We start from the raw sequence: 15336 nt of genomic DNA, 5'->3' as shown, positions 1-15336 counted from the left end.
TACATTAGGAATTGATGTAAACCAAAGTGAGTAGTTTGTGAACTACTTTGGGCTCAGTGGGCTGTGAAGTAGTGATGAAATGATGTGAAAATCTTATAGAAACTCTAGAAAATGCAAACTAAACCATCATGAGACAGAACTCACATCAGTGGTTGCTGAACTTTAGACAGAAAGGAGAGATTCCCAAGGGGCATGTGGTGGTAGGTATGTTCACTATCTTGATTGTGGTGATGGTTTCATGGATGTAGATTTATCAACACTTAACAAATTGTTCATTTTAAATATGTGCCATTTACTGTATGTCAGTTATATTTCAATAAAGCTGATTTCAAAAATACTTTGTAGCAGAAGCAGGCTGTTACAATTCTTAATTCCACTTGTTAGGCCACAAATTGAAACATCTTCACTTCATTGACTTCCAAGAAATCCAGTCTAGGATCACTCCAAAGAACACGGTTTAGAACTTTGCAACAGGTTTTTATTTTTGCTTTATATCTATTACAGTGTTTGAAACCTAAAGAAATACATTTTCTCTTCAAATTTGGATGTGTATATAAATATCATTTGTCTGGACTCAGCACACTCAATGCCATGGTTTCTTGGCCTATATCTGCTCTGAAATCATCAAGCTTTGTCTGTTTACCCAGGGGCCCTGAGAACATGGAAAACAATAGCTAGAGTTTATAGTTCTTAAAAGCAAAATAAATTTGGAGAGATAAACCAGTGAGGAAACAGGTTTGATTCACCTTCCAAGGGTCTGTAGCTGGGAACCCAAGATGTTTTTGAGGGACATCTGCTCTGTCTTGGGTAACTGGGACCTCACACCTTATTTGCTTCCTTAGTGGTCCAACCAAAAGCAGTTCCCACAAAAACTGGCTGAAAGAGCCAATACCCAACTCCAGGGCTTGAGGATTCTCACCATGGCACTTTTCTCTTCCCAAACCCAGAGGCTGAACATCTGATCTCGGTAGGGATGCAGGGCTTGAGTTTAGCAGAGGGGTTCAGGTATGTGCTAATGTGCACAAGCAGCAGTCAGGCTGGCCCAGAAGTAGTAAGGTGGGCCCAAACACACTACACAAACCTTCTTCCTGGGGTGTTCTAGGTCCAAAATCTAATGGTGCTGCTTCTCACTCACAGCCAGGTTTGCTTCTGAACATAGCCCAGGCCTGATGCAAAATGCCCTCTCAGAGGAAAACTAACAGCTTTCATTTACAGACTTATTTGGTTTGTACTGACCTCAAAATTCTTCCCTTACCATGGTCTTCATCTGGGGGTGGGGCTAGGGAACAGTCAAGGGATGACTGAATCCTTTATGAAGGCCTTGGCCAAAGAACAGCTATTGCCTACCACATCGATCCCTGCAGGGCCCAATTCTCAGCTTGCTGGCTTAACAAAAAAATACAAAAGTTAAGACAGAAAAAATACTGGACAAGATTGGTCTAAAATGTGCAATCCTAAAACAGCTGTGGAAGAAACCTACTCTGAGCAGTTTCTCAAGTCTCACATGTACTTGTTTCTAGGATAGTCCTACCTGGAAGATGTTGCTAGCCTTTCCTATGGTTGTGAGCCTTTCCTATGGTTCGTGCCCTGAGCCTTGCACCCCTCCCCAGCCTGCCAAGGAGGCCCCCAGCCAGCACCCTGTGGGTCCCTGTAGTGCCTGCAGAGACCTGCAGAATCTGGCTCCCTGCCTTCAACTGAGAATCCAGAACCAAAGCCCAAATGATGTATCTACTGAGGAATATTCAAGATGAAGGACACCAAACTGAGTGAGTCTTGGGGAGGAGAGACGTGGCCTGAACAAATGAGCTGAGAGGCCTTCAAAGAAGCGGGTGTGTGGCAGGAGGAAGTACTGATAGGCATTCATCTCCTTCCCTTCTATTTTGCTAGAAACAGATAAGTCTATTATAGAGTGTAGGGGGAAGGCAGGCAGACATGAGAAAATGGACGTCCAGTTTATTCTGCTAGAGTTTTCAGATTAAACTGGTCTGGCTTGAGGGAAATGGAAAGTCAGTGCCTGAGAGCCTTTTGCTCTTCCCTAAGCATGGTAGCAGCTATAATCTGTGTAGTTCAGCTTTAAAAAACAGGGCTGTTGGAAAGTCTTCCAAGGGAAAAGAGAATGGGAGTAGATCTAGGGGTTCTAGGTAAAGGGGAACACAAAGGGTCCCTGAAAGCTGAAGTCTTCTACATCTGTTCCGTGGAAGGGTCCTTTGTACTCACTGCCTGAAGTAACCAGGCTGGCCAGGTGAGGATGGAACCTGTGTAGTTCTAACAAGGTTGCAGCCAATACCAAGGCCAGCCAGCCACTGGGGATAGCTCAGTCTTCTAAGACCAGAGGTCCTGTTAATACTAGTGAACATGGGTGGGTGTGGGATGTCCAGAAGGGCTGGCAAAAACGAATAGCTGTTCAAAACAGTACTTGAACACTTTAGCTAAAACGGTTCCTTGTCCCCTTAATCCACACCTGAACATCACCAACCCACCAGAGATCTTAAAATGCAAATAACCGTGTGCCAAAACATTAACCTTTCAAATACACATCTTCTCAGGCTATTCCCTACAGCAGGCTGTAACATCCATTCAGAAATCTGTCAGAAAGCTCTGCCTTCACCTGGGCCAGGGTCTGCAGTCCAGATGGGGGCTGTCCACGAAGAGCAGCTGTCAAGCCTGGGCTATAAAGAAACAATATTTTGCTTCCCAAGATGAACAAAGGAGAGGGGGACACAAAAGATGATGTTACCGTCTCTGGGGGCTGCAAGAACTTCACCTGTTAACTGAAAGGGGAGGTCAGAGGAATATAACGGGAAAACATAGTCTGAGGAAGACACTAAACAAAGGAAAGCTCCTAGAGGCCATGTTTATCTGATGAGAAATATGTCCTCCTATGCCCTGGGAGACACTTCAGCCTTTGGAGTCCTTGGAGAAAGCAGCCTTCAAGCAGTAACTGATAATCAGAAGAGTCTTCTATTTAGTACATGGCCAAGATCTGAAGCAAAAGTAGGAACAGTTGGGGAAGGCAGGATGTGTACGTCTCACACAGACGTGTAAGAATTTGGCCCCAATGTCAGGGACTTAACTATTGCTAGAGATACAAGAAGTAGTTCTTACTCAAATGCTCTGGCTGTTGGACAAGGTCAAGGGGTGGGGGGTGACTTTCTTTTGAACTGTAGGAGTAATGGAGTCAGCAGGCCAAGTGAAAAGGGTCCTGCCCCTTGCCTACCAGGGAGAGTGGGGCTTGGTAATTATCATGCCCAAACTGAAAGTAGCATCTGACTCACTCAGGTGGTATGGCACTGGTATCACTTTTCAATGATAACCACTAATCAACAACCATTTTTCTCAGAAAATGCCTCTGGAGTTGGATCTCAATACTTGAAAAAGAGGACAGATTCAAAACCAGTGGGCAAAAGGACCTGAACCTTTTATCTGTAAGCAGAGTGACACGGATTTCACCTGAGCCAGAGGTGGGATATGCAGGAATGGGAGCAAGAATGGCACTGTTTCTGGGGAAGGGAAAAATACAGCTTGGACCAGGGCATCTCTAACTGATCTCTGTGGAGAAACAGTGACAGGGCAGTGTGTGCCTTCAGCTCCACCACTGGCCTACACTTAGCCAACAACTTCCTCCACTCACCCCATCAGCTGGGCTTTACTTCATTACTATATAATCCATTGACACACACAGGCAAGCCAGTGAGGCACTGCAGTAGCTCTACTCAAAGGGAAAAGGCAAGGCATTGGGATTCTAAGTGTCACAGGAAGGGCAATATCCAAACCATGTACAGGGTTCCCAATCCAGGAAGATATCAGTCACTCTCAAAAAAGTCCTGAGGCTGCTGTATTTCTGTAGTAAGAAAGGCAGCCACCTGTGATAACTTACGTGGACAAGGGCATTTGAGACTGAATCTGAGGAGGCAGACTGCTGTCTTGGTTTCCTGATGCGAGCAGGATGTTCAGCAGTAAGGACTAGAGTGGTAGACTTCACCAGGCCCTGGAGCCCTTGCTCCCTTTAGCTACTGGGACAATCAGACCAGGTTGACCTGCGATATAAAGGCTCCAGAGCTAAGGGTTTGTCCAGGTGGTGGCCCGGAACCCAAGCAGAGAGACGGATCAAGGTCAGGCTTCCTGAGCAAAAGAGCTTCCATATCTCTTTTTGGTCTTCCTCACGGTATCCTACTTACAGAAGTTAGAGACAGTTCTTCCTCTTGAGACCAATTAAGATTGACCTACCTAATATATAGCATATAAAAAAATACAGAACTTTTTGACATTCTCTCCTTTGGAAGTAAAATATACATGATCCATCTATGGAAGAGGAAGAAGAAGGAGAAGAAAGGCCAAAGGCAAGGACCCCCTGGCCATCCCAATACATGACACTCTCACTCCAACCTCCTCTGCAGCTTACGGGTCACCGGAGCAAGGACTTTCTCCTCAGGGGAAAGCAAGGACCACAGCCCTCTGTTGCGTGCTTAGGAGAAAATACAGCTACCTCAGAGGTTCATTTCAACTCTGAGGGGAATTTTCAAGTAAACAAATGAAGTCAGGTCGCACCACTGGAAGGTGGGTAGGAAACATGGGATCAGTAGCGACACATGGGAAGCCCTGTCTGAAGGCCTGTGCTCCTCCTCGCTCACTCCCACTGGTGTACATGCCCCAGGAGAGTGAAGGGGATCTCCCAAACTAAAGAGGTCTGGGCAAGGGGTCAGAGGGAGGGAGAGGCCTTTTGTCTCATGGTGACCTCCCCCTCAGTCTCTAGTCCCAGACAATGCTGGCAGCCGGGTTTCCTAATACCAGGAACTCATGGCTCTGGGAAAGAGCAATCTTAATACAAGAAAAAATGTGCAAAAGAAAAAATTAAATAACTCAATCCAAGCATACAAGATTAATATTCTGTCAGAGCAAGAACACTTTGTTTTGGATTTCTCCCCTCCCTTCCCACCCCCCCACCTCTGGAATATTCCATCTGCTCAAGTACCCAAGATAAGAGTTACACAGATCAGGGCAGAGGACTGGGAAGGATGAAGGAAGATAATAGGGAAGGAAGTCACCACTAAAGAAGAAAAAAATAAAAATAAAAAGGTGCAAAATTGGTTACCTCAGTCCTCCTTTGTCTACCCCTGGGCTCCTGGGTTAAAGACATATGTGCAGCCAAAATATAGTGTAAGGAAGAAAAACCCAACACGTCCCCTTCTTGTCACAAAACCCAAACGTGAGCCTCAGATGGTTCTGTCCAGAGGGTGCTCCCTCCAGGGAAGGGGTCGGAGCAGGTCAAGAGCACAGTTTCCAGGGCAGCAGAGGTGTGTGGTGGCTGACGGTGGGGGGGCTGGTTTCCCGCCCACCAGAGGGCTGCTTTTCCGCTGGTTGGTGGTGCTTCCCATCCCCTCCCCTCCCTGGAGGCAGACATTATAGCTGGAAGCCCTCCATGGGGGCCTCAGGCTGCTGGAAGATGAACTGCTGTTGCGTCTCATCCACTTGGGGAGCCAGGCTGCTATCATCATCTTCTACGCCAAAGTAGTGCTCGATGAGGTCGAAGGCCTTCTGGTAGATCTCCTGGTTCTCATGGCTCTGGAGGAACTCAATTTTATCCAAGCCTATGGTGGCAAGAAGGAAGCAGGGAGAAGAATGAACTTGGAGTGTTTTACTATGGGTCCACAAAACAAAACATGAATGTATTTTTCCTTCCCTGAGGTATATTAGCATTTATAAACACAAGTAATGTGATCAGGTCTCTCTTTGATCTGAAAGAGGAGAGCTGTGATCTTTACTTAAAATTACATAACCCCAAAGGAAAACAACTAAAATGTCAGTTATTAATCGGTGGTTTAACCTGGGCGAATTGTTAACCATTTCGAATCTCTTGGAGATGAGCAGTGAGTCAATCCAGTACCCCTAACAGAACTTGCCAAGGAAACCATAAACAAACAAAAAGATAACCTGTAGAATGGAAGAAAATATTTGCAACTGATGCAACTGACAAGGGCTTAATTTCTAAAACATATTAACAGCTCACATAGCTCAATAAGAACAACAAAAAACCCAACCCAATCAAAAAATGAGCAGAAGACTTTCATAGATATTGCTCCAAAGACACATAGGTGGCCAAGAGGCACATGAATAAGATGCTCAACATCAATAATTATTAGGGAAATGGAAATCAAAACTATAATGAGGGTATCACTTCACACCAGTCAGAACGGCCATCATCAAAAAGTCTACAAGGGAATTCCCTGGAAATCCAATGGTTAGGACTGAGCGGTTTCACTACCAGGGCCTTGAGTTCAGTCCCTGGTCAGGGAACTAAAATCCCGCAAGCCAAAAGGTATGACAAATAGAAAACCAAAAACAAACCAAAAGTCTACAAATGATAAATGCTGGAGAGGGTGTGGAGAAAAGGGAACCCTCCTGTACTGTTGGTGGGAATGTAAACTGGTGTAGCCACCATGGAGGTTCCTTGAAAAACTAAAAATAGACCTACCATATGATTCAGTGATCCCACTCCTGGGCATATATCTGAAGAAAACTACTTTGAAAAGATATATACACCCCAATGTTCATAGCAGCACTATTTACTATAGCCAAGACATGGAAGCAACCCGAGTGTCCATCAACAGATGAATGGGTCAAGAAGACGTTGTGTACGTTTACAATGGAAAATTACTCAGCCATAAGTAAGAATAAAATAATGCCATTTGCAGCAACATGGATGGACCCAGACATAATCATACTAAGTAAAGTAAATCAGACAAAGACAATTATCATATGATATCATATATGGGGATGAACAATAGAAGTGAACTTATTTATAAAACAAAAAGAGACTCACAGACATAGAACACAAACTTATGGCTAACAAAGGGGGAAAGGCGGAGAGGGATAATTGTGAGTGTAGGCTTAGCAGATATGGTCAACAAAGGGGGAAAAGTGGAGAGGGATAATCTTGAGTTTGGGATTAGCAGATACAAACTGTGTGTGTGTGTGCGCGCGCGTGCGTGAGTGTGAGTTGCTCAGTTGCATCCCACTCTTTAACACACTCCTCTGTCCACAGAATTTTCCAGGCAAGAATACTGGAGTGGGTTGCCATTTCCTCCTCCAGGGGCTCTTTATGATCCAGGGACCAAACCCACATCTCTTGTGTTGGCAGGAGGATTCTTTACCACTGTGCCACCTGGGAAGCCTTAGACACAAACTACTATTAACAAAATAGATGAACAACAAGGACCTCCTGCACAGCACAGAGAACTTACCTAATATCTTGTAATAACCGTGTTTATAATGGAAAAACAAAAGAAAGGAACTTGCTAGAAACTCAGCTGAAAACCTGTCTTCCAGCTCCTTATCCTATTATCAATTCTGGAGCTTTGTTTTTGCATCTGTATCATAACCTACTTACCGGATACAGCCTATCAGAAAGAGAACAGATCTCTTGCTCCTCAGAAGTAATGGAACTTGTGGGACAAAACTTTGCATTCAATGGTGACCACAAACTCTCACATACATATACTACTTCAGAGGTTCTGAACTAGAACTTATGGTTCTGAATTCTACTTATGGCAGACATTAGTTTGTGGGGAGGGCACATACCATAGGCTTCCTCGATGAGGCCACAGTAGGGATTGACCCCTGAGCCACTGCGCTTGCCCTCTTGCTCTCCAAGCCGAAGGATATTCTCCAGTCCATTGAGGGCCACTTGCACGATCTTTGAATCCATCACAGTCAGCAAGTCGCACAGGGGTTTGATGCAGCCCAGGGAGACCAGGTACCTGAAGGGCGGAGACCAGGTAAGTTCTAAATCAAGAGAAGAAAAGGGGGGTGCCAGACTGGTATTCCGGGGTCCCTGGGTCTCCTTCACACACATCAGTGCTCTCAGCAATTCACTCTGCCTGAGCCCTCATAAACACGCAGGCTTTATCTGTCTCTTCACCCCCTCAATACTACTGGTTTAGTTCATTTCCATGTAGAAGGCTGCCACAGATTCCTCCTCCTGGTCTCTAACGTGTTCCTTGAGCAGTACTATCTACTCTGAAACATTATTTCCCTGCTTAAAATTTTCACAGTCCAAGCTCTACTCTCAATACAATCAGGCTCCTAAGCTTTTTTAGCTTCATCTCACATTATTCCCTTCCAAGAATACTACATTCCAGTCAAACATGTAAAGGTCTCTAGGTTTCTGATTTTTGTACTTTTACTTATGCTTTTTCCTGTCCAAAATGCCATTTACAACCCTGTATCCTCAAAAGCTTAATTAACTCAATGGCTATCCTTTTCTCCTAAGGTTTTATAATATGCTGAATATACTCCCCCTTCCTAAGCTAAAAGCTGAAGGCAAGGCACTTCTCTAATTCCCACCACTCCAACTCAAGTTCATAATGGAAAGCAGAATCAAAGAGCATCTTCACACAAAATAGCTTTCCTATTTACTTATTTCCTATTTACCCAAGTATCACTGTCAAAAATGATTTCCTAAGGAAACTGCTCTGAATGAGCCATTGCATGGTTCTCTTTCATTTGTATGAGTAATTGTGAATTATATAGGTTTAAATTCTCTTGTGGGTAGAAAGAGGCAGAGGAGAGATGAATGTCTGTGTCTTAAGTGTCCATTCTCTAGGAGGGAAAAGAGGCTACACTCTATCAGCTTATCAGTTAAACCCTATGAACAGGGCAGACCTATCCCAGCAAAGGCAATTTAGAGATCATATGTAACATAAGCTGAGAGGTAGAGTACACATATCACTCAATGCGAAGGACTGTGGTACCTGATTTGTTCAGGGGTTCCTCCTGATGTGGCATTGGTGATGGCCCAGGCTGCCTCTTTCCTTGTACGGAACTCTGCTTTCTGAAGGATTTCGATCAATACAGGGAAGATGTTTGCATCTATGACAGCCTGAGAAGAATTGGGGGTTCGGGGGTGGCATATGGGGGAAAAAAGTCACTTCAAGGAGAATAAGCAAATCTAGAACACAAATCAGTTAAGGTTTAGACACATTCCCCTTCCTCAAAGTTCTCCTTTGTCCTTCCCATATACATAAGGTGGTGCAGAAGAACCTGGCTTCTGCTCCACAGAATCTCTGACCAATAGCATACATTGATCCCAATTTCAAAAGAGAAATTTTTTCGTCTAGAAGGCAATATCCCACAAAGTCTCATGATCCCAGGCCTTTCTACCACTGCTGCTCAACCTCCCAAGTGCTTGTTCTACCTGTATCTGAGCCCTGTTGCCAGCAGTGATGTTTGAAATGGTCCAACAAGCTTCCTTTCGGATTGACTCCTTGGAGCTGCTCAGGAGGTGGAGGAGGCAAGGGAGGGCTGAACAGTTAAGAATGACCTAGAACATCAAAAGTATAGGCAACAAAAGACAAATTAAGATAAACTGGACTTAATCAAAATTTAAAACTTTTGTGCACTGAAAGACATCTTTCAATAGAGTGAATTACACAAGCCACAGAATGGGATAAAGTATATTCAAATCATATATCTGATAAAGATGAATATCCAGAATTAAAATGGGCAAAGGATGTAAATAAACATTTCTCCAAAGAAAATAGGGAGGGGGCCATAAAGCACATGAAAAGATGCCAGACACCATTAATCATTAGGGAAATGCAAATCAAAACCTCAGTGAGATACAACTTCATACTTCTTAGGATAGTTATTCTGTTTTTCTGGCTGAGCTGGGTCTTCACTGTGACGTGCAGGCTTAGTTGCCCCACAGCATGTGGGATCTTAGTTCCCCAACCAGGGATCGAACCCGAGTCCCCTGCATTAGAAGGCGGGTTCTTAACCCCCAGACCCCAGGGAAGTCTCTAGGATAGCTATTCTTAAAAAATCCAGGCAATATAATTGTTGGTAAAGATGTGGAGAAATTGGAACCTGGTACGTATCTGATGGGAATGTAAAATGGTATAGCCATTGTGCTAAACAGTATGGTGGTTCCTCAAAAGTTTTAAACATAAAATTACCCCATGACCCAGTAATTCCACCTTTAGGTATATATCCCAAAGAACTGAAAACAGGGACTCAAACAGAGATTTGTATTCCAATGTTCGATGCAACATTACTCACACTAGCCAAAAGGTGAAAGCAACCCAAATGTCTATCAACAGATGAATGAATAAACCAAATGTGGCACATGTGTACCAAGGAATATTATTCAGCCACCGAAAGGAATGAAGGTGTGACATACTAAAATATGTTTGAAAACATGCTAAGTAAAATAAGTTGACACAAAAGAACAAATATATATGGTTTGGCTTATGTGAGGTTTCTAGAGAAGTCAAACTCCCAAGAGACAGAAAGTAATGTGGTAGTTACCCGGGGATGAGGGGAGAGGGAAATGGGAAGTTATTTAAAGAGCACAGTTTCAGTTCCGAATGATGCAAAAGTTGTGGAGATGGATGGTCATGATGGTTAAATAACAATGTGAATGCACTTAATGGCACTGAACTATACTTAAAAACAGGATATTTTAAGTTATGAATACTTGTTTACAAGGCGTGCTCACACACACACAATAAGAATGATCTAAAAATGAGTGTGGGCTTGAGTGAGATTGCTCACCTCATTTTGATATTTATTAAGAATCCCACAAAATTATGCAGACTACTGAAGATTCAAAGATTAACCAGCTCTGCAGCTGTGTCTAGAGAAAGCTTGCACACTGCACCCTCTATGGAGGCATTACTAACAGAGGACTGACATGAGGTTAACCACGGGATCCTAGAGGTTTAGTTAGGAAGCAGGGGTGAGGGTCCATAGATTTTAGTGTTTCAAAGGTACCGTAACAGAAAAGCTGTTAACAATTACTTTACAATGTCCCAGGTAGTAAGTCAAGTTATTCCATTTAGTTTTTGTTTAATAGCACACAATGGATAATGACTTGCTTCCAATTTATATAAAAAATGAAGGCAACCAAATTACCCATAAATCATACAGAAAGTGGCAGAGTTGGAATTTTTCCTTCAAGTCTATGCTTTCTCTCCTAGATCACACTGCCTCCCACCAGGACTACAGTCTACGGAAGGAAAGGATTTTGTCCACAGACAGCTCTCCTCCTTCTCCTTACCTGGGTCTGGATGTCATCCCCGGTGACGATGTTACCCACAGCTCTCAGAGCAGGAGAAGCCACTTTGTTATCGTTGTGCCTACAGAGGAGGGCGATCTGGTCAGTAAAGGGCCAGCACCAAGCTTTCAGCTCTGCTGACCACCAAGGCCTGTAGCACTCATGGGTCCAGACCTTTGCACAGGGCAGCAGACTGCCAACTGCAGTTCTCAGCTTGGAATCTGTACCCTTTCTAGCTGGGATCACTCACATGAGGAGCTCGACCAATCTCCGGCAGACTCCAGAGTCTATGACTGCCTGGATCTTCTCATTGGGGCCATCAGATAGATAAGAGAGAGCCCAGCAAGCATCTGCCAGCAAGTCTGAGTCGCTGCTGAAGAGTAGGCGAGACAGCACGGGCAAACACGGGGAGACCTATTGGAAGAAGAGAGAGAGGGATTCATAGGGGGACAGAGTTACATCAGCTCTACCATTAAGCCTAACATGTCCAAGCCCTCCTCTACTGAGTAAATCTAAGACCCAGAGATTTCTACTACATTAAGCCATCAGGCCCACATTTTCACTTTACCACCCCGGCACAGGAGATCACCTACTTCACTGATGACTGCCTCTTTCAGTTTCCCATGGATTGAGACTCCAAGTGTTCCCCAAAGACTTGAAAACTCCCATGTCAAAATTCCTCCATATGAAGGAACCTGCTGTTACTCAGGAACTGGTAAGAAGCTCTCTTACCTTTGCAAACTCTGGGGGTGGGTTCTTCCCTCGGCAGAGGTTTGACAGGGCCCAGACCGCGTTCCGGGTCATTGTCAGTCGTGTGGACTTGGTAAGGAGTCTGAAGGAGACAGAAAAGCCAGATCTTGAGCAATGATGCCCTTTGCATAGAGCTGTTGTCTATGAACCCCAGGAGCACACCCAACCAGACCCCTATGACTCTAGCTGCCTCACTGTCTTTTCCTACCCATAATTTAAGCGAGTTAGTTTGGTCCAGGAGGCCAACCTACATCTTCATAGGGGATTAGGACCATCTGTGGTTGGTAAGCCCATGGCGAATAAGCACAGAGAGCTGGACCTTGAATAAGCATGCTAAATGAAGTTTTAGTGTGAGGGCTTTAGCTGTGCAGTATGGATTGACTTTCTGTGACAGGCCCACAAAAGAGTTCTAATAGTAGCTCACGAGGTTGTGACTTCTGAAGAAAAACTCCTCCCTCTGCTTTGGTTTAGATGTAGCTCTACTTTAAGGGCATGGAGGAAGGGATGGGAGCATCCATATGACCCTGCATGGGGTCTTAGATCTGTGGTTTACAACAGAGCTCTCCAATGTACCTATGCATAAACCCATAGAAAATCAATGCATTTTGCAGAGAAAGTTAGGTTTTTCCAGATGGGCTACTCCTTCCTCTCTCCTCTGGCTCAGCAGTGAGCCAAGTATGACCAACAGGAGATTCTACAGTGCTGTGAAGTGAGAAGTACAAGACACAGACCAGCAGCACAATCTTCTTACTCTCAAAAGATAACCTTTCACTCTGTCAGTCAGAATGCACTTCTAGCATTTTTGGATTTACTCATCAACTTGAGGTAAACTGTCCCCCAAAGATCTGCTACATGGCTGCCCTACAGATGCCCCAGGTGCAGATGACAGTAATTACTCACGTTAACAAAGGATTGAGGATGGAACAGTTCAAGACGTAATCTCGGCAAACGGAGCTGTCTCCAGCTATGTTTCCCAGTGCCCAGACTGCCTAAAAAAGGGAGGATGGAACTGTCACCCACAGAACCTACTGGCTTCTGTGAGTACTTTATACTCACAACTACAGAGTGACACACAGCAGTAACCAGGACGAACATGCCATCACGGTCTGAAACACACCAAATAAGCTCAGGTACCCTCCTTGTTGACATCCTTATTGAGTACTTGCTCTATGAGGACTTTTCCTCTGAGAATTCCTGGGTTTGGGGGGGGGGAAAGCAGGCTGCCACTGTATTGCAACCAGAGAAGCCAAACCAAAACCTCCTTATCCTCACCTCCTCATCTCCCATAAAAGGAGAAAACGATGGGAAACTTGCATTCTTGTAGCCTTATAGGACCAACACTATATGTATTAATAGAGGAAAAATCCCCAGGACCACTCCACTTCTAGTCAACCAGTAAAACTCCAGCGGAAGAAATGGAAGCAGGGTTTTTATGATCCGCAGATGTTAAGAAATGGTTACTGTGGTGTCTTTATCCCAACACCACCTCTGACACCCAACATGTGGAGTTTTCTTCTACATCAGTTCTCTCTGGGCATGTCACCTTCCCGGTACAGTGAGTGTTTACCAACCCAGAAGTTCAAGACTTTTTTATAACCCAAAATTTACCCCCTCTAACATCCCTAGGGAGGTTGGGGAGGAGGGGTGGGAAGAGTGGGGGTGGGATGGGAAGAGTTGGGGTGGGGTGGGGCTGAAAGTTCCTATTCTCTAATCCCTAATTTGGTCTTTCTGATGACTAGCCCTCCCTTCCTGAAGCTATCTAGGGCCCCACCCTGAGTCATCTTATTAGCACACACTCAGGTGCTCTTTAGGGATAACAGAAAAAAATCACTAAGAAAATCCCAAGGTTTTTAGGAGCTCTTTGCTCTTAACCTCTTAACTGGGGATAAAGACAAAATACATTTTTTATTATACCACTGACATCATCAAGAATTAAGTCAAATTTGGGTATTACCTGTTCCTGTACATCCTCAAAGTCCGAGTTAAGCAGCTCTATAAAAATGGGGACGGCCCCTGCTTCAATGACAATTTTGGTCTGCTGAGAGGTTCCAGAGGCAATGTTTGTTAGAGCCCAGGCAGCTTCAAACTGAAAGTGAGATTAAAGCCATGACTGAGAGGTCATTCCAGACAGAGCAGCCTTGCCTACCAGCTGGTTTAGGACAGTTAAGTCTCCTGCCCCTGACTTGGAGAAAAAAAAAAAAACAACAAAACCACCACACAAGCCTTTCCCTCTTCTCCTTTAAATGAAAGGAAGAATTACTGGCAGTGACATAATAGGAAGACAGAACTAGGCTTCCATGGTCCCAGGTCTAGTCCTGCACTATTACAGCCCCCTTGAGTCCCTGGGCAAGCCAGGCTTTATTTTTGTTTTTCCTAGAGGAAGAGAGGCTGAAAAAGTTAGGAGAAGGAGAAAGAATGAAAGAAGACTCATGAAGAATAGTGAAACCTGGGAGCAACACCAAATCTTTACTACTCCCCCACCACCTCAGTTGGTGGTGGTGTTGAGTCATTAAGTCGTGTCTGACTTTTTTGCAACCCCATAGACTGAAGCCTGCCAGGATCCTCTGTCCATGGGATTTCCCAGGCAGTAAGACTGGAGTGGGTTGTGGTAAGCCATGTTTTATTTCCTGAACTTCACTTTATTCATTTCTGAAACCAGGATAAAAGTGAGATGGGTCTCTCAAGGATCCTTTCAGCCAAGTTTTAATAAGTTCTAGTAGAGTGGCTCATTACTCATTTGTGAGAAGAGAGACCCAGAGAAGCAAGGTGCTTCACTCCAGAATTAGAAATGGACTAGAATGTTTTATGTATGTATATGTATATATACATACATATATATATATTCTATATTACAACCTCTGAATAATAAATCTGTCATATTCTGCTACCTTTCCTTTGAGACTGTTTTAGGGAAGAATTTGTGGCTCTCTTACTTGAGGCCAAGCCCTCTGAGGTAACAGCATCTCCTTAAATGTTTCATCTTCAGAGATGTGTCTGCAGAAGCATGCCATAGCAATTTCTTGGCAAAAGGGAGTTCATCTGCTACCTCACCACCCCAGGCCTCACCTGTAATGTACAATTCTCATTTCTCTTCAGAAACTCCACAAACCGATCCACCACTCCTGGAGTGTTGATAACTTCGTCTATTGGAGGACTGGGCTCTGGGAGAGGGACAAAGGAAAGAGGAGAAGTCAGAAGGGCTGGCTGATGCATTCACTGGGGTCAGTCCACCATCCTTCCTAAATACTCCTGACCATCCTTATAAACACTCCCAAGCTTCCTTCTGGTGAGGTAGTTTTAACAACAGCAGGTCATTTTTGAACTATATCAAATAGCTGAGAATCAAAAGAGTAAAGCCAATCCCAATTTAAGTATGCTCACCTTTGGCTTTCTAAATCTAAGCAAGTAAATAACCTTACTTACCTAAGCAAGCAAGAAAGTCAGGGAGAGATGACCAAAGTAGGTGCAACACTAGTCTAAACACTTCCCTTCTAAGATCAGCATTCTTTTCTTGGGAGGAAGAAAAGTCCTCC

General features: G+C 44.3%; 1 protein-coding gene across 1 annotated transcript in view; it reads right to left on the bottom strand.

Moving 5' to 3' along the window:
• Positions 1–461: 461 nt before the first annotated feature.
• The window catches only part of KPNA6 (karyopherin subunit alpha 6), a 52470-nt gene continuing 37595 nt past the window's right edge, over positions 462–15336 (bottom strand). Inside the window, exons 5-14 of the mRNA XM_043909596.1 lie at positions 14870–14964; positions 13758–13889; positions 12704–12792; positions 11786–11885; positions 11304–11467; positions 11057–11135; positions 9194–9319; positions 8751–8878; positions 7579–7757; positions 462–5588 (exon numbers count right to left, since the gene is read on the bottom strand). Coding sequence (XP_043765531.1) covers positions 5401–5588; positions 7579–7757; positions 8751–8878; positions 9194–9319; positions 11057–11135; positions 11304–11467; positions 11786–11885; positions 12704–12792; positions 13758–13889; positions 14870–14964 — 1280 coding nt within the window. The 3' untranslated portion in view covers positions 462–5400. The remainder of the gene's footprint in view (positions 5589–7578; positions 7758–8750; positions 8879–9193; positions 9320–11056; positions 11136–11303; positions 11468–11785; positions 11886–12703; positions 12793–13757; positions 13890–14869; positions 14965–15336) is intronic.

Source organism: Cervus elaphus, chromosome 8 (genome assembly GCF_910594005.1).
Source record: "Cervus elaphus chromosome 8, mCerEla1.1, whole genome shotgun sequence".
In the NCBI taxonomy this organism is placed as follows: Eukaryota; Metazoa; Chordata; class Mammalia; order Artiodactyla; family Cervidae; genus Cervus; species Cervus elaphus.
The sequence above is the reverse complement of the archived record's forward strand: the minus strand, read 5'-3'. Positions and strand labels throughout refer to the sequence as shown.